The following is a 22,889-nucleotide window of genomic DNA, read 5'->3' as shown; positions in this document are numbered from 1 at the left end:
AACGTGCTTTTCGGCACTTTTGTGGGTTTCAAACATCCTTCCTACCTCATTAAGCAGAGAGCAGAGAGTTGTACACACAGCATTTTGAACTAATAATTCCTAGCGTTAATTCTCTGAACTCCCTCTTTGGAGGATTTAAAATCGGACGAACGCAAGAGAAACAAGCGAAAGCAAAATCCTAACTAGCCAGGGTTTTCTAGCTCTAGCTTTCAGTAAAGAGGAGTTTTGTAGGAAGTTCTGCTCAAAGCGTAGCCCGAAGGGCAGCCTGCCGGCTCTGGAGGGTTTGGTGGAGGCCGAGCGTGAACCCTGGGGGCGAGAGCGCATCCTGGTCTGAGATCACACCCACTCGGGGTGTGCGTGAGTGAGTGCGCGGTGCCCGCGCGCGTGTGTACGTGTGGGGAGGTGTGTGCCAAAGGGGTGGGGTGAGGGGCGGTGAGGAGGGCGCTAGGTGAAGCACGAGGAGCGGGAGCGGGAGGTGGCGCGCTCCGGCCTCTCCCCCAGGGGCCGCGGCGGCTGGCTCGCGCTCCGGCTGCCCCTCCTGGTGCGCGCCGCGGCGGCGCCACAGGCCCCTCGACCCTTTGACCACCGCCCTCCGGCCGCCCGGCCCCCAGCGGGGACCGGCGATGGCGCGGGACTGACGGCCTCCTCCCTTCGGACCCTTCTGTCCCTCCAGGGGCTCCCGGGGGCCGCGGCGCCGCCCCGACCTGCATGTGGGGCGGGCGCGCCGGCGGCCCGAGCGAGCGGCCCTCGGCGCCCCCGAGGCGGTGCCCGGCCGCGCGGGAGGACCAGGAGGAGGAGGAGGAGGAGCAGCGGGCCGGGCCGGGCTCCCCGCGCGCCGCCGCCCGGGAGCACGGGCTCCCCCGAGGGAGCTCGGGGCGTCCCAGCCCCGGAGGAGGGACCCGGAAGCAGAAGCGGAGCCGCGAGTCGAGCCGAGCCGCTGCCCCCGCTGCCCGCCGGCGCCGGGTGGGGGTCCCGGCGGCTGGATGGGCGGCGGCGGCTTCGGCCGCGGGCGGCGATGGGCGAGGAGCAGAGCACGGTGAGCGGCAGCGGCGGGCCCCTGGAGGCGCGGACCCCCCCTGGCGGCGCCACGGGCCACCCCGAGCCCCCGAGGCCGCCGGGGGACAGCACCGGGGCGCCCGGGCCGCGCGCCTCCTCCGCCGAGCCGAGCGGCGGCAGCTGCGGAAGCGACTCGGGCTGCGCGCACACGAGCGTCCCGGAGCCCGCGAGGAGCCGGGGGGCCCCGAGCTGGAAGAAGAACCAGGCACCGGCGCAGCCCGCAGGACTGGCCTACACCGGGCCCCTCAACCCCCAGGCTTTGCAACAGCAGCTGGCAAGGGAGGAGGAGGAAGCGGGGGACCGAAAGGAGAGAGGGGATGAACAGCAGGAGGCGCCCCCCGGCGAGCAGCCGGAGCCCCGGACCTGCGTCGGGGCCCCAGACGGACTGGTCCTGGACGTGCTGGGCCAGCGGCGCCCGCCCCCCGCCAAGAGACAAGTCTTCTGCTCTGTGTTCTGTGTGGAGAACGACCTGCCCGAGGCCCCCTCGGCGGAGCGGCTCTCGCTGCCCGCGTCGCCACCCCGGGCTCCGCCGGTGACCAACCCTCCCAGCACCCCCTCCTCCTTCCCCAGCCCCCGGCTGTCGCTCCCAGCGGACCCCCTGTCCCCCGACGGCGGCAGCATCGAGCTGGAGTTCTACCTGGCGCCCGAGCCGTTCTCCGTGCCCAGCCTGCTGGGAGCTCCACCCTACTCTGGCCTGGGTGGGGTCGGGGATCCCTATGCGCCCCTCATGGTGCTGATGTGCCGGGTGTGCCTGGAAGACAAGCCCATCAAGCCCTTGCCCTGCTGCAAGAAGGCCGTGTGCGAGGAGTGCCTCAAAGTCTACCTGAGCTCCCAGGTAACCTCAGCCCCTCTGTCCCTCCCCTGTCCTCCATTCAGCAATCCAAATCACTGGCCAGGAAGTCCAGCTCGCCAGCTCCCTGCTCACAGGAAGAGGTGATGAACACCCTTATGGAGGACCTCTATCAGTTTCTTACATCTCGGTTGTTGGTTTAAGTGTGTTTGTCTTCGCTGGTTAACTTGACTGGAATTTAACTCTGCTTGAGCTTCGAGCTTTGATTGGCAACCATAGAAGGAACAGGGTACAAGTGAATTGCCTTCTGCTATTTCTTTTATTAGATTGCAAGCAAGGAGCTTGCTCAAAGAGGAGGGCAATGAGAGTGCCTCAGAGGCCTGGTATCCCAGAAACTAACAAATAGTGGGTATAAAATAAATATGTATTGAGTTGGTGGAGAGAAGAGTTGCAATGAATGATACCGAATTTGAAATTTTGCTCCATTTAAATAATCCAGAAAAAGTGTTATTACTTTATTTATTCCTTGGCCCTGGTCCGCTTTTCAGTTTCTTTTTCCTTAGTAAAGTTGAAGTACTTTTTCTCACTGAAGTTTTATGCCAGCAGAGTGCTTTATTTCTCTGAGAGGGAACAAAACAGAAAGAGCAAAACAAAGCAAAGCGAGGCTAAGAGGCTTAACAAAACAAGTGCTGGTGAAACTTTCCTCCTCAGCTCCTTATTTGAAAACTTGTTTTTTTTCTTGGAAAGTTTAAGAGTGCAGTAGACCGGCTTTCCTTCCCTGGTGGTGAATGCGTCCTTCCAGCAGTTTTCAGTCTGTTATGTTTCTGCCAGTGTTTTGCACAATCCGGAATGCCCTTTGATCCCGTGTCTGATTGTCCTACGCCTATTCATCTTTCAAAACTCTGGCTGTTCAGGTGCCAACTTTTCCGTGAAGCCTTACCTCACCTCCAGGCCACTGCTTGTATACTTTCAAAATACTTCTGCATGTCTTGCATGCACTGAAGTTGTTCCAGATGTGTCTGTTTATCTGGCTAGACTGTATGGACAGGGTTTTACAGCCCCTGTGTCTGGTAGTTTCATGTTGGTATCCTTTCCCGTAATAGTGTTTAATAACATTGGCTGAAGCGAACTGAAGAGGATTTCACACGGTGCAGTTCCTCTGTGTATTGTGGCTAATCCATGCTTGTGTCTAGACTGAAAGTGTGTAACGTGCCCAACGGCAAACGCAAAGGGGAATTTAGACAGAATGGAATGCTACACAAACAGTGACTTGGCCAAGATGGCTGAGGTTATCCAAACGCCTGTGAGAGACTGTGATGTCTCTTTCATGCTTTATCGGCAGACAGATACTTGAAAAAGGAGGAAAGCCTGCTGTTCATTGTGTCGGTTTCTATGACATCACTGTCAAACAGCCCAACAGATATCGGTGCCATCCATGTGCAAAGCCCTGTGGTGGGATTCAGACATTCCCAAGGTATGGGCCCTGCTCCAAGGAAGTCCCCTTGTGTGTATACAAGATGTGTACACAAGAACAAGGTAGCATATAATAAGATGTAAACAGAGTAACAATATCATGTAGCACTTACTCTTAAGGGCTGGGAGTTCAAGAGAGGTGGTCATTATAGGTTGGGGTACTCTGCAGTTTGATTCCCTTAAGGTGGGTCCTTTCCCCAAAGCAAAATTTTTTTTGCCTCCATAAGTTAGTTTTAGGAAGTCAGTGTTTTGATCTCCAGTGGAGAAAGAGAAGGAGTGGGGGTGGGGAGTGGGAGGGTGGCAAGGTGAGTGAAGAATCATTGCCGTGCACAACTGTGAAAAGCTCCTCTGAAGTAACATAGTATCTGAAGGTTATCGGCAGTATTTAGGATTGTATGTATGTTCCTGACCTTCTTCTAAAGTATTTGACAGAACTTTTAATAAGGAAAAAATATACTTTATTTGAAATAATAAACAACAACAAAAAGATGAATCATGCAGGCCAGGCATGCTTCCACTTCAGGGCTTTGTGTGTGTTGTTCCTTGTGCCTGGACTATCCCCCTGGAGTCCCCCCCACCCCCCATTCCCTTGCTTACTCCTTCCCCTTCTCCCTTTCAGGTCTGTATGCAGATGTCGCCTGTGTGACCTTCACTGACCACCTTTTTGGTGGTCACCCAAAGTTGAGCCTCACCCAACACTCTAGATCTCCTTTCCAGCTATTTATTTTCTCCATAGTGATAAAAATACTCTGTCTTGTACTTATGCAGTTGATTTCCATGAAGACAGGAGTTTTCACATGATTTGTTCCCTACTGTGGCTTTGGCACCTAGAATGTTGTCTGACACATAACAGATGCTCAACTAATTAGTTATTGAGTTTATGAAGAGCTGAGCGACAAAGAGATGATGAAACTGCCCCCAGAAACCACGGCTAGAAGGAGGTGATCTGCTTGAGCACTGAATTCTACTCTGAGATTCTTGATGTTTAAGACAAAAGACAAAGACTTAAAGTAGACAAAAATAATAGGTTTGCTAAGTTTGTTATTAAACTTAGAATTAAAGAGTTTTAAAACAAACTCTTAGCTTATACAAAAATGGCATTTCTTTCACTTGCATAAAACTAGGCCTGTGGTTATAATTCTGATGGGTGTTAATGATAAGGTCCCTTCTACTTAAAGAGGCTGTGTTTCCACATCACTTAACCTCTCTGTGTCTTAATTTCCTCATCAATGAAATGGGATTGCAGACCATGATCTGTAATGACACACCAATTCTAAAGCAAAACAAAATCAAACTGCAGAGTTGTTTTGTTGCATTACTGAACCAGGTCAAAGGGCATGGAGAGTGCCCTCTTTCTCATTTTATAAGGCTTCTTGGTTTTGACAGAAGTAAATCTGTCAAGCTTGAACATGCAAGACTCTTTAAGACCTTTTAAAGTAAAATGATATATTTGAAATAAAAAGTTATTAGTGACTTTTTTCGTCATCTTTTGGATCTGTGCCAAATAGTGTATTAACATCATTTAAGAAAACAAAGCAGAGTCCCTATTAAGCATTTTATGCAAACGTTAAAAATGCATACTAAATGTGAGTTGGAATATTGCCTGGTTAAATTAATATTCTTCTAAAAGGAGATGCTGAGTTCTTTGAAAGAAGGTACAAAGTTGGAAGACAGGAATGCAGGTTTTTAGATGATAAATCTTATTTCCATTAGTGCCGTGGACTGAATGTGTGGCAAAGGCTGATAGATAGGTGTCTTCATTATTTCAGTGCAGACATAGGGTGGTGACTTAAATACCTCCATACTGTGGTTTAAAAATAATAGTTTTAGTTTTTCAAAACATAATTCTTCTTCAGTTATCACTGTGACTGGGGCTGTTGGAGAATCCTTCTTAGTGGAATGACTTTACTGGCCGATAGGTACCATCCAGTTTCCAGTTGCCATGGTGAAGGATTGAACTGATACATTATAATCTTTGGCACTTAACATAGGGGAGTTACTTAAAGGCTCTAGAGTACCATGATGGAGATAGTGGGAGTTTAACTGGTTTGTGTTGCCTGGGTACATAAATCTTTGGCACATAAATTTTAGAAGTACGTCTCCTAGTAACCTAAGTGTGCATGTATGACCATGGCTTAGAGCACACAATCCCAGGGATGTCTGCAGTCTCCTGCAGGTCGCTGGGCCATTCTGAGTACTGACCTCAGCTGGTTTGGCCTTTACCACATTTTCTAGGAGGAAAGATTGTTGCTTTCCTTGTTTCATAGAATGATATTGCACTCATTTCAAAAATCCTCCACAGGTATCTTTCTTTTATGATTTTGGTTTGAAACAGTAAGATATGTTATGATGTGAAATATTAATATTTAGTACTTTACATAAAGAAAGAAGAGAATTGGGCATGCTAAGGGCTTTCTAAAGGTAACAGCTGTTGCAGCTTTCATCACTCTGCTTCAAAGTGCTCGCGATTGGCAGATGCATATGACTTGGAATGTATACACCTGTCAAATGAGTATTAATAGAGACAAGCAATACATTTCTTCTGCAGTTTGTGAACAAAACAGCTGCTAGATGGTAATGTCCTAGAATGACTGTCTACCATAGTCACCCTCGATTCAGTGACCTAGGGATGAAAGCTTCTGTATCCTATTATTAAACTCTGAGTCATTCAGACTTTTATGGGTAAAAGTGTAACCTACTTTTTCCCTTTAAACCTTAAAACAACCTGGATATTTTTAGAATCTGTCCTGTTCAATATGGAGTTTGCATGCAGCCGTCTTCACACAGGTAATTTACAGATCCTATCATGCCAGGTGTGATTTTGTTAGTCTTAAAAATGTGAAGAATAAAAGAGACTGAACTCTGTTAAATCACTCTGAGAATTTGAAAAGTGAGAATTCAGGCATATGTAAGCTTATTTTTTTGTGTACAGAATGAGTGTGTGTGTGTGTGTGTGTGTGTGTACTGGGGGGCTGTGGTAACATTTGCTTTTATACCTTCCTGACTCATGCACTTACTTATTTTCCTCTTCTGACTCTTTACTGATATCTCTTTTAATAATTTCTTCATTTCTCTTTAGTAATTTCTTTTTTCTCTTACTTTTCAAAATTTGATTTTAAGTAGTACTTGATTTCTGTGGAGAAGTCAATCCCCTATCAAAGGTTCATCTCTGGGCCAGCAGGACCTGGTCCAGGCACTGCCTGGGTGTCTTCCTTCCCGTCGCTTCCAGCATCTGGAGATGACGACACCACGTGGAGAAACCCTGCATTGTGCTCCACTGCCTACAAGATCTCAAATAACATGACTAGTACTACTTACCTCGGGCGTCAACTGAAACCTTTACAGTAGTGATTTTTTTTTTTTCTCCTAGAGTAGATAGAGCTCAGCTTTTACACTTGAAGGCTCTTCCTTACTCCTCATGTGAGAGACGGCAAAAGGAGAACGTTAGGACTTCAGCTCCCAGATTTTCGTTAAGAGTTTGTGATGGGGTTGTAGACAGATACTTGAGTCATAATTTCTTATAATTAACTTTTTCATTTGTTAATGTAACATTTACACATTTAACAAACACTTATTGAGTACCTGTGTGTCAAGGACCATGAGATAATCTATAAATGTATTAAATGCCCCCAAGGAGCCATCTTAGAGACTAGTTGGCAGTGTTTCTTCCAAGCTTTGTCTTCCAAGCATAAATAAGCTTTCCTTTAAGTTCTCAGACAGCTGTGGGTCTCCCCTCTTCTGCTGCCTTTCTGGGAGGATTTTCTTAAGCTGATTCTGGAATACCAGTTAACCTTTTAGTAAGCATATTACTATTCCTCCTATTATGTTTATTTCAAAGTAATTAATCCACTCATTACTTTTTTCTTAATAAACATTTCTCAGAGTTCTTTGTAATTGTGATAAATAGAAATTAGTTAATACTTTGCTTCTTTCAAAATATTTATTACCTTTGCTTAAAAGAAAACATAATTTTGCTAAGTTTGTTTTGGATCATTCTTGACAATGTGGCAAATCTTTAAAGTTATGATACTTTCAAAGAATTGGGTTTTTTTGTTCAAATTCACTGTGTCAGAAGGGTTTTATGTGATAAACGAAATGAACCTTCCCAAATCAAGTTCTGTCTTAAAACAAAAATTCAGTGTCTGCAGGACAATTAATTCCTAGAATAATATTCTCTTTCAATGTTATCAGTACTATTTGCCCTATCAGTTTTGGGTAATTACACTTGAGTTTCCACAAATAATAACAACCATTAATTGAGCATCTATATTCCAAGCATTTTTACACATGTTTTATTATTTAATTTTAATTCCCTTACATATTAAATACTTATTACATATGAGACACTGTTGGAGGTGTTGGGGATACAGAGAACAGTAACAGATAAAGCCCCTTACTTCATGGAGTTTATATACTAGGCTGGGGAGAGATTGATAATAAAATAAGTAAATTATTTAGTATATTAGGAGATAATAAGGGCTATAGAGAAAGAAAAACAAGGGAAGGGTGATAAGAAATATTGGGGAGGAGGTTTTTCTTTATATATTTATAGTGTTTTTAGGAGTTGTCAGGGAGGGTTTATTTTACAAGGTGACTTTTGAGCAGAGATCTTTCTGACGGCCGTGAGAGAGCAAACCATGAGGATATCTAAGGGAACAGCAAGTATAAAGTTCCAGAGACAGGAGCATACTTGGGGGGGTTCCAGGAATGGCAAAAAGATCCATGCGGCTGAAGCATAGGGAATGAGGTGGTGAGCGATAAGAAGAAACCAGCGGGAAGAGTGGGAAAAGCTGATCGGAAAGGGCTTTAAGGCCATAGAGAATATGCGTTTCCTCTGAATCAGATCGGCAGCTGTAAGATGGTTTTGAGCTAATCAGATATGACTTTACCTTTATGAGAAAGTACTCTGGCTCTCTGTGGAGAATATACTATGCGAGTCAAGAATGGAAGTTAAAAGACCAGTTAGAAGACTATGGCAGTAAGCCAGAGGAGAGGTGTGACAGTTCAGACTAGGGTGATAGAGGTGAATATGGTTTGCACTGGTGGAATTTTGAATATATTGTGACAATAGAGCTGACAGAATGTGCTGATGATTGGGTGTGGGATGAGAGAAAAAAAGAGTCCAGGATGACTCAGGTTTTGAGCCCAAGCAATTAGAAGAATGGGTTTGTCATTTAATAAGGTGAGGAATACTGTAGGAGGACTAGTTTTAAGGAGAATCAGGAGTTCATGCTAAGTTTGAAAAGGTATTTAGACATTCATAAAAGGATGTTGAATAGGCAGTTGGTGTGTGGCATTCAGCAGAGCGATCTTAAGAAGATGTAAATTTGAACATTTTTGACATATAGATGATACTTAAAGCCATGAGACCAGATGAGGTCACCTGGGGCATGATAGTGGATAGGGAAGGATTGAGGACTGAGTCTGGGCATACCAGTGTTTGCAGATATAGAGTCTGGGACGTGATAGTGGATAGGGAAGGATTGAGGACTGAGTCTGGGCATACCAGTGTTTGCAGATATAGAGTCTGGGACGTATGAAAAAACCAGCAAAAAGTCTGAAAGGGAGAGGCCCAGATAGGCAAGAAGAAAACCAAGGCAGAGTGGTTACCCAAAGGCCAAACAAAGGTGATGTTTTAAAAAGAAAATAGTCATCATTTTTGTCTAATGCTTCCGATAGTTTCAGCAGGATAAAGATTAAAATTGACCATTGGATTTCCCAACAAGGAGATTATTTGTAAGTGTGAACAGTGCTGTTTTCATTGGCACTGGTGGGGGTGGCTTTCTGATTAGAATGGGTTCAAGAAGACAGGAACAGTTCAGTTTCTGTACTGTAGGTAGTAGAATGTTATGTGAGGAAACTCAAGGTTAGAGAGATTAAATAACTCGCCCTAAATCACACAGCTAGGAAATGGCAAAGGTGAGATTTCAATTCAGGTCCATTTGGCTCTAAAACCCAAGGTCTTTTTACAGTCTTTGCATTTATTATCTTATTTATAGGTTAAATATATATTTATTTCATTTTTCTTTTAAGTTTATATCTGTATTGTACAAAATCACAAGTCTTCCAGTCCAAGAAGAAACTTAATTACATGTTTTGAGGAAGTGGAAGTCTCTTGCCCAGATTTAGATCCAGAGAAAGATTTCTACCAAAGTCAGCCTCATCTTCATGTATGAAAATCAAGAGGAGTTTAGTTTAGAGGAGCTATGATTTCACTTACTATTAAGTTTTAATGGCAGCACACTCTCCTGTTTTCTTCCTAATTCTCTTGGCCATTCCTTTTTGTTTCCGTTTGAGCTTTTTCTTATGTTACCATCGCTTAATGTTGGTGTCTACATGGTCCTATATTAAACCCTCTCTCTCCTCTCCTCACACTGTGTACTAGTCGTGGGGCCATGTCGTCCACTCCTATGGTTTTAGGTAACACCTATATGCTCTTGACTTCCAAATCTTTGTCTCTAGCCCGGATGACTCTTCTCACCTGCAGTACCAGGTAGCTGTTTGTCTCCTCGACATTGCCACCTGCATGTACTACCCACAGCCACCTTAAACCTCTCAGGATGAAATCTCCCTTTCCTCCTCTTCCTTCCCACACCCCTAAAGCTTTGCCCTTCCTTTGGGCTTCCTTGTTTCCATCAGTTATACCCAGGCCAGAAACTTGGGCATCGTCCCTGAATTCTTCCTCTCCCTCACCCCCCAGATCTAATTAATCACCAAGTTCTTTCAGTTCTACCTCCTGAAATTATTTTTATATTTTCTCTACTCTACTTTTCTTCATTTCTACTGGCATTTGCTCAGGCCTCCACCATTTCTCTCCTGGATTCCAACCACAGCTTCCTGCTTGGTCCTAGTGCTCCAATCTTGACCATTTCCAGTCTGTCCTTCACACTACAGTCAGCATTGTCTTATAAAATGCACGACTGGTCTTAGCATTCCCCTTCTTTGCCTTTCAGTCTGCCTGTTGCTTGTAGAATAGAATCTAAACATGATTTACATGTGCCTGAGTGATCTAACTCCTGTTTACCACTCTTAACTTTGTTTCTCATCAAGTGCCCCCCTAAGCCTATAGCCATATTAAACTTCTTTTTGTTCCTTGAGCACTCTATGACACTCTTAATTATGATTCTTTAGTTTAGTGACATTAGGTTCTGTCTTGCAGGGGGGGTCTACTTTTTTTCCCACACTCCCCCAACTCTGTTTGCCTCTTTCACACTGATTCATTCTTCTATCTTAGCTTAGACATTTCTTCCTTTGAGAATTCTTCTTGCCCCCCTATATCTGGATTAAGCATCCTTCCTATATTCTGTGACAACTCTTTGACTCACTATAAGATTCTTCTCATTTCACTATATATAAATCACCTGTTTCCTGCTCTATGCTCCCATTAGACTGTAGAGCTTGATGCATGCAGAAACCTTATTCATTTTTTTTTGATTGATTTCTTAGCTCTTGGTTGGCATATTGTACACATGAAATGAGTATTTGTATAGTGGACTTATGTAGTTAGTCTATAAATAATTAATAAATCAGAGGCTAGTTGTCAATATACGGAGTATGAGAGTAGATAGCCAAGTTGGTATTTAAAATGAAAATCTCAACATTTCATTATCTTGCTTAAACACCTACAAGACCTTCCCATTGCTGTACAGAAAGATTCCAGTTCATAACACTGTTGATGAGGTTTGGCCTCTGCTCTCTTCAGTCTCTTCTCTGTCCCTCCAGCTCTACATCAGACGTGTGTCAGGCGTGTAGCCTTCCCTCTGTTAATTTTCCTCTTCTTTCAGATGTCAGCCATCCTTGGGTCTCCAGACTGAATCAGTCCTGCCGTTTATGCTTTTAGAGTCCTTTTTACTCTGCAGCCATTGTATCTTTATCTCCTTTTGTAATTATATGTTTGTGTGATTATTTGATGTTTGATTAATTATCTCCCCTTCCCCACTATTATTTGAGCTGCTTTTATAACTAGCATTTAGCATGGAGCCCAGAATAGAATAGGTGCTCAATAAGTATTTGTTAAAAGACTGAGTGAATGATTGATAGTAAATTATAGTAAGTTTAGGTTGGTAGGAAAAATAAGGTAAGATTTTTGAACCTGAATTTTTGATATCTTATTTCACAATAGATTTAAAATTTTAATGCAACAGAATGCTATGGCCTGAGTCTTTATCCTGGCATCCCACCTATCACTGAGATGCTTCTTTAATTATAAAACCTTTTCTGGTTACTATGTCTTTTGCTTAACAAATTCCTCCGGAACCTGGAGACTTAAGACAACCATTTTTTTTTTTTTTTTTTTTTTGGCATGTGGGTCAGGAATTTGGGAAGGGCTCAGCTGGTCAGTTCACACTTGGGGCTTCTCATGCAGTTGTAGTCAGATGTCAGCTTGCTCACTTGGCTGTCAGCTGATGCTGGCTGGCCTTTGTCAGGATGCTCAGCTGCGGCTGTGTACAGAAGTGCCTACATGTGGCCTTGACAGCAAGATAGTCTCAGGGAAGTGGACTTCTTACATGGAGGCTGGCTTCCCCTGGGGCAAGAGTCTCAAGTAAGCCAGGTGGAAGCTGCATGATCTTTTCTGTCTTAACTTTGGAAGTCGCTCAGCATCACCAGGGCAAAGGAGGTGCTTTCATAGGCTGCCTAGATTCAAGGGGAAGAGACTTAGACCCCAGCTTTTTTTGTGAACATGTAAAAGAATTTGGGGCCATATTTGTAATCCACCACACTACTTCAGACAAAAATCAGGAATGTTGTGAATTTAGGTAGTAAAGGTTTTGAGCCTGAATTTTAATTTGTTTTTTTTAAAAAAAAATTTCATGTCTTTTCAATCATTTAATTACATATTTCCTATTCATATCATTATATTGATTTTATACTTTGGTGTTGTGGGTCTTTTTGGGCTTTATCCTTGAATAATTTAACAGTAAAGCTTCATTTAGTTTTAAGTAAAGCTTACATAAAAGTTGTTCCCTTTTAAAATTAAATATTTTAGATAATTCCACTGTAACTGAAATATCTTGAGATCAGGGTCAGCTTCTAATTATTAACATCACTTAAAATTATTCTACATAATGTAATTTCCATTATATCAAAACTTTAGCTTCATTAGAGGTTAAAATATTATTTGAAAAGATTCAATACCTTGCTGAATAAAGAGAGTTGGTGTAACAGATAGTTTTTGTAGTCCAGGGATATTCTATACAGAAATTATATTATTTTTAATGATACCTAAGCATTAACCACCCTAGTTAACCTTTGTTAAATTGACCCACTGTTGGTTTTTTATTGTTTATGATATTCCAATTTGGCTGATTTTATCATTTGATTAACGTCTTCTCAAATAGATAAGCCTTACGTTTCCAGAACCAAACATGTTGTGCTCAGAAATCTCTTCCTGGTTGAGGATATGTGCACCCTGAAACAAAGGAGGTGTATTGCTTTTATGATGGGCCTTTTTCTTTTCCCCCAGCTGACGTAACTAAATTCTGCGCTTATGCATTCATGTGAATGACTGATCCCTTTTTAAATCTTCCTAAGCTGTTTGCCTCAATGATATTCTCTACTGTAAGATTCAGAGGCTAATTATAGGCTACCTAGCAAATTACTTCCCTTTTTGTGGTGTTGATTCTTGCCTTATTTCCTCACTTGATTATTGGACATATTCAGTGTTCCTGAATCTCCAAGATGTAAGAGGCAAGTTAAATCACCGCAGCTTTTTCCTCTGGTTGCTTAACAATTTAAAACAGCAGGTAAAATAAAACAATTGGTCATAATATTTCACTAGTGTTTTGTTTCCTTTGATAATGCCATTTTTCCTAATGTTTACAGTTTAGTTTATTATTAGTTTATGTCTAAGTAGAGCTGTTGGGTCAAATCAGAAATGACTTTGATATGGCTAGATCTTAGTGTACCATGTTTGTATGAGCATATGACCTCGGTAGGGAAAGTGAGTTTCTTTCATTAGTTCTATAGAGAGTAGGGGGGGGTTATTCTTCTGCTAGAGATGCCCTTGGTGGGAAATGATAGGTGCAATCCCAAGAGTTCTAATTTAATCCTACTTTTAACTAGTCTTACTATTAACTTTAGTGTTTTTTTTCTTATATTACCATTTTTCCTCCTCAAGATTGTTTGTTTGTGAAAGAAACATTTTGAAAATAATAGGCTCCTAAAAATAAAAGAAATATTCTGTGTTCAGTGTGCTGGTGCTTTATGTTAAAACTGTGTGTGTGTGTGTGTGTGTGTGTGTGAACGTCTCAAGTTTATTTGTGTGTTACAAGAAGATTATTTGCTGATCTTGATTTGTAAAAATCTAAGTATAGTCATTCAGGTAAATTCATGTATTCCAGGTTTAGTTTGAATCAACCTAAAATAGATGTCCCTTGAACTTACCTTTTTTCTGTTGTTAGTTTTTAATATGTCACTTTGTGAGTCACTGAGGGCTTCACCTTTAGGATAAAGGGAGAGTTTAGAGGAATGCTTGAAAAGAAAACATTTGAAACAATAGTAATTCTTTTCCCAAGAGTTTGCTTCTTTTTTTTTTTTTTCAGTTTTTAGGATTTCTGAAAAATACTGTTTGTCCAGATGTGCTTTTCTCTTTAAAAATCACTACAAACTTACAAAATTTGGAAATAGAATTTTCAATCTTGCTTGAAAATTACCCAAATGAATTGCTTCAGAGAGTTTTGACCCACTTGTTTAAAAAATAGCACTTTATGATTAGCTGCAAGAATAGCTGATTGACATTAGGGAAGATGTACATCTACTAGGCTGAATTTCATCAGCAATCTTTGAATACTTGGCAGATGAGATGTAAAAATAAGTATAATGATTTAGTAAGCCCAGGCAACAGGTATTTTTTTTTTTTTTTTGCCTCTCTGTGTCTGTGTGTGGTGCTTTTTCAAGCAATATATCAAAATAAATTGAACATAGACCTTAGAGACCCAGTGTCTCTAAGTGCTGAACAAAGATTTTTAAAAATAAGAAAGCTGGTTCTAACACATTGCTTTCGCAATTATTATTAATTCTATTAGTGATGATAAGATGTTTTGTATCATTAATTAATACAATAAAATTAAGATTCAGATGTTAAAAAAAATCACTGGAACTTTTGGATTCTTTTGGCTTGTTATAATCTAGATGGATTGGACAAAACCTTGTTGGTTTGCTCAGGGTGCTAATGAGGTCAAGGTAAAGCAGGCCATCTCATCACAGGCTGGTTAAGGATGCTGATCTGGGACCATAACCCTACCCTTAACCCTGCACAGTCAGATATAAAGTGTCTGCTTCTGATCATAAGACTGTAGCTGAGACAAGATGGAAGAATTACTATTAATCATCTCATCACCACTTCTGGAAAAACACACAACAAAAAAGTTCTACTAGATAATTGGTGAGTTGCAGAGAACTCTACGTAGAGAAATCTTTTCAAGTGGACAAGACTTTCTTTTCTTTCACTGTAGTCACACTGTAGAAGATCTGTTCTCTAGCACTCAGTAGGTTTAAGGGAATCAAAGGGGAGGGGGAACTAGAGCATTCTTATTCTCTTAAAAACATTTACTGAGCACAAAATATTTGTTTAGAGCTATGCTGATCACTATGAGAAGAGACAGGGTAGTCTATGATCCATCCTCAGCGAGTTTAGAAATTCAATAGGTGAAAAGTAAGCTGTCCAGCAAATATTAGGGCAAGTTTATAATTACATTGTGTGATGCTGATTGTTGACTTAAGTGGTTCTAGGAAGAGAAAGCTGTGTTTATCGGGGTAGAAAAAGTTGGAACTTGGCTAGTATCTAAAAAGTGGTGGTTGTTGCACAGGGAGAGTAGAAGGGAGTTAGGGGTGGGGCGTGTCTCCAAGTGAGGTGGGGTGAGCAAGCACACGTACACACGCAAAATTACATTTGTGGAAATAAAGAGGGAGGGCGTGCAAGTCACCATGGCTAGAGAGAGGGATTGGGAAGGACAGTATGGCAAATACAGGTAGAGAGGTGAGAGCTGAATGGTGAGCCAGAGTTTGGAACAGAGGCTTCAGTACAGAGCAGAGCACCACGGGCAGCTGGACGGAGCATCCCTCTGCAAAGCCAGACCCACGGGCGTGCTGTGTCTCAAGAACAGGGAACAGAGGGAGCCTGGTCAGAGATGGCTCATCGAGGGAGATGTGGGTCAGATCACGTACAGCTGTGATGCCCCTCTGTGGAACTGGTACTTTATTCCAACTGTAATAAGAAGTCATTGGAAAGTTTAGTAGAGCTGTCAAATGATTATTAATGCTCCGAAAAGAGTCTGGCTTCAGTGTGGAGAATAAACTGTGTTTGGGGGGTGAGGTGGCAGGAAGAGAAGCAGGGAAATGGGTTAGGAGGCGTCTGCAGCAGTCCAGGGCAGAGATGACAGTGGTCTGCACTAGTGTGGAAATGGTTCTGTCTCCTGTCCTAGCACTTATTGGGCTTTTGGTTTTAAAAGGTGCAGAGAGTGCCTTGCCTTTGGTCTAGTAGAATGTCCTGCCAGTCCTTGCAGCCTTTAATGTTCAGAGGTCCACGTTGTATAACTCTGGACCAGCTGCCGTCTTTATCTTTCAAGCAGTGTATGATCAACCTCTGTTCAGCTTGATTCCCTCTTGCATTTTGCCTGTCTGCAATGGGTTTGTTTGTTTGGTTTTAATTGTTTGGTTCCAGAGACACTATGTAGAAAATCACTGACCGAAAAATATGAAAACATCTTTTGAATAGGTGTCCATAGTTGTTATTTTACTGATTGTCAGAATCAATTTATCAAAGAAGTTGAGCTATTTTCTGCTACCTACTTTTTTGCAATTTGCCGTTCTTAGTCTTTCCTCATTTTATGCTCACCAGTTTGCTTACGTCATTACTTAAAACAAATAGGAACTCCCACCATCCCCTTCCCACAGATGGCGAAGGTCTCACTGGTCCACCAGTAAGTTCTGAGAGGAAGTTAGGATTATTTCATAACTCTATTTAGTTCTTGTCCTTATGGTTTTGCATTGTTTTGAATGACTGTCCTTTGCTTCCTCAATTAATTCTTATTTTATTACACTCATCTCTTACTCCTAATTCTTGTTTTTGTAACAGTATTCTCTTTGGGTGTCAGTTCCACTTCCTCTACCTTTAATGGGAAAGGCCCTGGGGTCATTGCTTAACTGTACAATGGCTGTTTTATTTTGATTGTGGTTGTCCTTTTCTTTGTTTTTAGTAAGGGTACACTGATAAAGTAATTACTTAAACAAAGATTTGCTTTGTTGATTTTATGCTGAGTAACTGAGTTCCCCCTCTCTCCTATATGAACCTTCATTTGTTTATTTCAGAGTCCTGAAGTGTTTCCTCTAATTACATTCTATTATTCATCATAGAACCAGTAATATTTCAGTTAGAGGTAATAAAATATCGATTTTTAAAATTATTTATGAGAAAACCTCAAGTATTTATCTTTAAAATAGATTTGTTCCATGTGTGGGTTGTGTAAATTTTAGAAGAATATAAACCTTGTGCATTTGTATCATGACAGGTTTTTCAGTTGTCTTGCCATGTAACACCTCTGGATAAAAGTGATTTAAAGACCAGTAGTGTTTACTAAATTTAAAATATTTTCAAATTAGGTAGTGTGAGCAATCACAGATATCGGGTAGCATCTAGGAGTACTTTGTTTATAAAACAATTTGAGAAAAATTTAAGTAGTTAGAAAAGTTGGACTTTATAGTTTATGTTTAGAACATCCATTAAGTTTGTAATACTTCAATTGTTTGCAAAGAATTTAGCTCTTTTTTTTCCTCTGTATTAATCTTCTTGTCAAGAACAACTCATTTCAATGTCAATTCATTATTTTTCCTCTATAAATATGAATGGGATTTAATTTTGTATCCCAACACTTTAACATTTTTTCTTGGAAGTACCTATTTTATTTTATTTTTTTAAACAATTAATTTATGTTTTTTAAAATTTTATTTATTTATTTTTGGCTGCATTGGGTCTTTGTTGCTGCACGCAGGCTTTCTCTAGTTGTGAAGAGCGGGAGCTACTCTTTGTTGTGGTGCGAGGGCTTCTCACTGCAGTGGCTTCTCTTGTTGTGGAGCACGGGCTCTAGGCATGCGGGCTTCAGTAGTTGTGGCGCGTGGGCTTAGTTGCTCTGTGGCATGTGGGATCTTCCCCGGGCCAGAGATCGAACCTGTGTCCCCTGCATTGGCAGGCGGGTTCTTAACCACTGCACCACCAGGGAGGTCCCAGAAGTACCTATTTTATTAAAAAATAAAAGCTAGTTCATGAGGTGATATAAGATATTTTTTCAGTGTTTATCTCACTTTATAGATACTTTAATATTTTCTATAGCAAAAAATGTGGTTGATATTTCAAAAATTCCATAGTCAAAATCCTATCCCCAACCACCAAAATATATATGTACATATTCCTGCATTGCATTTTGTATAAATAACACATTTCACATAATAATTTATAACCGTTGCCATCTTGTAGACTATTTATCATTAATAATCTATTTATATATGATGCGATGGTAGATTCTACCTGAAAACAAATTAAAAAATTGTTTTACCTACATACCTACTCTCTCAAGACTTTAAAAATTTCTATATGGTATGCAAACGCTTGTTTACCAGGTCACCTTGGGTATACCATTGATAAATTTGTAAAGAAAAAAATGTCAAAAGTTGATGACTTTATAGTATGTGAAAGTTATTTACTCAGTTTCTGGTGAGAAGAATGAAAATGGGTTTGTATTACTCAAATGTTTTCTTTGAATAAGATTGAAGAACTGTAAAGGGAGTCATTCATCCTTCCTTGGCTTGCAGGTTTGTTGTCTGGTGAGAAAAGGGAAGAAACAGATATAACTGTCAGAGTGGAAGGGCCACTTTAGAGAGTACTTTGTTTTAAAGGAAAAGAAAAGTTTTCTATGTATTTTCTGTTCAACATCACTTCAGCATCCCCTTTTCCAAATAGGGGTTCTTAACTTGGTAGTCATAATAGTTCATGGATTGTCTTCAGAAGGGTTATAAATGCCCTGAGATCCTATGCAAAATCCATTTTCTCTTGTGATTAGGCTAATAACATATACTGGTTTTTAGACCATTACCCAAAAAAGGTTTAGAGCTACTAACTTTGAAAGATTTTCATGTCTTGGGAGCTAAAGACAAATTCTGGTGTTTGTATTTATGATAACCAAGATATGGGCTGGATATGAATATGTGGAATATTCAGTCTATTTTGTGTACAGAGGAAGGCACAGTAAGTAGAAGATTGAGGTAGTAGATGGAATATGAGCAGGACAAGTGTAAATTTAGAGCCTGACTGGTGGTTTAGTGGATTTATGTCCTAACCTCTCACTACTGGAAAGAACCTTAGAGGTCATCTAATTCGAGGTAGATATCTATGTATCAAAGCTACCTTCTTTTCAGTCATACACTTACGTGAACAGAGATGACCAGTAAAAAATACTAATACTCATATGGGTCATCCTGTGTCTTCGTCTATGGTAGCCCTCACTTTTGTGTGTGGGGGGGTGCACATAATAGTGACCTTTCACCCCTAGTAAACTGATTAATTAATTAATTAATCTCCTGCAGTGCTTTGTGGACCTGTTTCAAATGTAGTGCTTCTTACTGGACCAGTAAAAAGGAAGTCTGGAGTTAGAACATTTGAGTTTCAGTCTTTGCTATATTATAAGCCTATGACTATTGGAAAAGTTAATTAATGGGTTGATGTATGTGAAACCTTTACACGTTGTAAAATGTTTATATTATGAAGCTCATATGAGCTTGATAAATAAAGGCAGACTGGGAGAATACAAAAATAAGAGTAAGAAAAAGGAGATTGTAGTTCCATTTACATCATTTACATTAATTTTTAAAATCCTAACTAAATGCTAGCAAATAAAATCCAGCAAATGCATTTTGAAAAACCACAATTACATCATGATCAAAGGCAATTTATCTCAGGAATGCAAAATGCTTTATTTAACATAGAGAGATCTATTTCATTTTATTTATCACATTAATAGATTGAAGGAGAGAAACCATACAATAATTTCAATAGGTGAGGAAAATACATTCATTAAAATTAAAAGTAAGAAGTTTTCATCTAAGTGAAAAATCTCTGAGGGAAGAAAATGATACTATAAATTAGGGTTAAAGTCAATTCACATCCTGCAAGTACATTTTCTAAAATATACAAGTCATAAAGAATTATTATCCGTTATACAGAAAAACTCTTAGAAATCAATAAGAAAAAGACTAGTTACTCATTGGAAAATGCAAAGTTTAATGACATAAATGGCCAGTAAATGTATACAAAAAAGTTCATACTCATTATTAAGATACATTACAATTTATACTAATGAGGAAAACACAAATTAGCAACAACAAAACAAGATAACAAACCAAGTGATGCAAACCAAGTGCTGGTTAGGATATGGGGCAAAGGGACGTTTAGACCCTGCTTGTTCCCCAAAAAACTCTTGCACATATGTGAGAGTTATGTACAAGGTATGTATTGCAACATTATTTATAATAGTTGAAAAATTGGAAACAAATTTCCATCATTAGGAAATGGATGAGTGAATTCTAGTATATTCATAAGTACACTATTCAACTGCACTTCAACTTAATCAACTAAATCTCTCTATATGTATTAACATAAATATAGATACTGAAAATGCAATATTAAGTAAAAACCAACGAAATTTCAGAATTCAAGCAGTTTCAATGCAATGAAATTTTAAAAAACATATAAAGTCATGATATGTTGTTCAAAGATATGTTTTTAGTGTAGTATTAAAAAATAAACATAAGCCAGATTTATAAGAGTGCATAATTCTGCAGCAGGAGAGAAGAATCGTAAGTACTTTTTATCTGTAATGTTCTATCTTTTTGTATAAAAAATAGGAAGCAGAATGATAAAATGTGAGCATTTGTTAATAATGGGTGTTGTGAAAACATGTATGTTACATTAATCTACTTTTTAAAATTTGTTTGATTTTTGGAAAATAAGTATTTTTTATTTTTTAAGTTCATTTTAAGCACTCAGGGATATGAATACTATAATTTACAAGATTTCTTCTAGCTCTAATATTCTGTAATCATTGTCCTCTTATGGCATCCCTGGTGACAGGTAATATAGGTTTATTTTGTAAGTAAGCTAGCACTTTTTTTTTTATTGTGATAATTTGTTTTTTCACATCTTTATTGGAGTATAATTGCTTTACATTGTTGTGTTAGTTACTGCTGTATAACAAAGTGAATCAGCTATATGCATACATATATCCCCATATCCCCTCCCTCTTGCATCTCCCTCTCACCCTCCCTATCCCACCCCTCTAGGTGGTCACAAAGCACCCTGCTGATCTCCCTGTGCAATGCAGCTGCTTCCCACTAGCTACCTATTTTACATTTGGTAGTGTATATATGTCCATGCCACTCTCTCACTTCGTCTCAGCTTACCCTTCCCCCTCCCCGTGTCCTCAAGTCCATTCTCTACGTCTGAGTCTTTATCCCTGTCCTGCCCCTAGGTTCATCAGAACCATTTATTTTTCTTTATAGTCCATATATGTGTGTTAGCATAAGGTATTTGTTTTTCTCTTTCTGACTTACTTCACTCTGTATGACAGTCTCTAGGTCCATCTACCTTATGACAAATAACTCAATTTTTTTTCCGTTTATGGCTGAGTAATATTCCATTGTATATATATGCCACATCTTCTTTATCCATTCATCTGTTGATGGACATTTAGGTTGCTTCCATGTCCTGGCTATTGTAAATAGTGCTGCAGTGAACATTGTGATATATGGCTCTTTTTGAATTATGGTTTTCTCAGGGTATATGTCCAGTATGGGGATTGCTGGGTCATATGGTAGTTCTGTTTTTAGTTTTTTAAGGAACCTCCATACTGTTCTCCATAGTGGCTGTATCAATTTACATTCCCACCAACAGTGCAAGAGGGTTCCCTTTTTTCCACACCCTCCCTGGCATTTATTGTTTGTAGATTTTTTGATGATGGCCATTCTGATGGTGTGAGGTGATACATCATTGTAGTTTTGATTTGCATTTCTCTAATGATTAGTGATGTTGAGCATCCTTTCATGTGTTTGTTGGCAATCTGTATGTCTTCTTTGGAGAAACGTCTATTTAGATCTTCTGCCCATTTTTGGATTGGGTTGTTTTTTGTTTTGATATTGAGCTGTATGAGCTGCTTGTATATTTTGGAGATTAATCCTTTGTCAGTTGCTTCGTTTGCAAATATTTTCTCCCATTCTGAGAGTTGTCTTTTCGTCTTGTTTATGGTTTCCTTTGCTGTGCAAAAGCTCTTAAGTTTCATTAGGTCCCATTTGTTTATTTTTGTTTTTATTTCCATTTCTCTAGGGGGTGGGTCAAAAAGGATCTTGCTGTGATTTATGTCAAAGAGTGTTCTTCCTGTGTTTTCCTCTAAGAGTTTTATAGTGTCTGGACTTACATTTAGGTCTTTAATCCATTTTGAGTTTATTTTTGTGTATGGTGTTAGGGAATGTTCTAATTTCATTCTTTTACATGTAGCTGTCCAGTTTTCCCAGCACCACTTATTGAAGAGGCTGTCTATTCTCCATTGTATATTCTTGCCTCCTTTATCAAAGATAAGGTGACCATATGTGCATGGGTTTATCTCTGGGCTTTCTGTCCTGTTCCATTGATCTATATTTCTGTTTTTGTGCCAGTACCATATTGTCTTGATTACTGTAGCTTTGTAGTATAGTCTGAAGTCATGGAGCCTGATTCCTCCAGCTCCATTTTTCTTTCTCAAGGTTGCTTTGGCTCTTCAGAGTCTTTTGTGTTTCCATACAAATTGTGAAATTTTTTGTTCTAGTTCTGTGAAAAATGCCATTGGTAGTTTGATACGGAGTGCACTGAAGCTGTAGCTTGCTTTGGGTAGTATAGTCATTTTTGCAATGTTGATTCTTCCAAATGAAGAGCATGGTATATCGCTCCATCTGTTTGTATTATCTTTAATTTCTTTCATCAGTGTCTTATAGTTTTCTGCGTACAGGTCTTTTGTCTCCTTAGGTAGGTTTATTCCTAGACATTTTATTCTTTTTGTTGCAATGGTAAATGGGAGAGTTTCATTAATTTCTCTTTCAGATTTTTCATCATTAGTGTATAGGACTGCAAAAGATTTCTGTGCATTAATTTTGTATCCTGCAACTTTACCAAATTCATTGATTAGCTCTAGTAGTTTTCTGGTAGCATCTTTAGAATTCTCTGTGTATAGTATCATGTCATCTGCAAACAGTGACAGCTTTACTTTTTCTTTTCCGATTTGGATTCCTGTTATTTCTTTTTCTTCTCTGATTGCTGTGGCTGAAAGTTCCAAAACTATGTTGAATAATGGTGGTGAGAGTGGGCATCCTTGTCTTGTACCTGATTTTGGAGGGAATGGCTTCAGTTTTTCAACATTGAGAATTATGTTGGCTGTCGGTTTGTCATACTTGGCCTTTATTATGTTGAGGTAAGTTCCCTCTATGCCTATTTTCTGGAGAGTTTTTATCATAAATGGGTGTTAAATTTTGTCAAAAGCTTTTTCTGCATCTATTG

At 40.1% G+C, this 22,889-nt stretch overlaps 1 protein-coding gene across 2 annotated transcripts in view; it reads left to right on the top strand.

Moving 5' to 3' along the window:
• The first annotated feature begins 886 nt into the window (after positions 1-886).
• The window catches only part of RNF217 (ring finger protein 217), a 124,837-nt gene continuing 102,834 nt past the window's right edge, over positions 887-22,889 (top strand). For both annotated transcript variants that reach the window (XM_036871609.1, XM_036871608.1), the window contains exon 1: positions 887-1,891. In XM_036871609.1, the coding sequence (XP_036727504.1) occupies positions 1,016-1,891 (876 nt within the window). In that variant the 5' untranslated portion in view covers positions 887-1,015. The remainder of the gene's footprint in view (positions 1,892-22,889) is intronic.

Source organism: Balaenoptera musculus, chromosome 12 (assembly GCF_009873245.2).
Source record: "Balaenoptera musculus isolate JJ_BM4_2016_0621 chromosome 12, mBalMus1.pri.v3, whole genome shotgun sequence".
NCBI classification, from domain to species: domain Eukaryota; kingdom Metazoa; phylum Chordata; class Mammalia; order Artiodactyla; family Balaenopteridae; genus Balaenoptera; species Balaenoptera musculus.
Note: the sequence above shows the minus strand (reverse complement) of the source record. Positions and strands in the feature narration are given on the sequence as shown.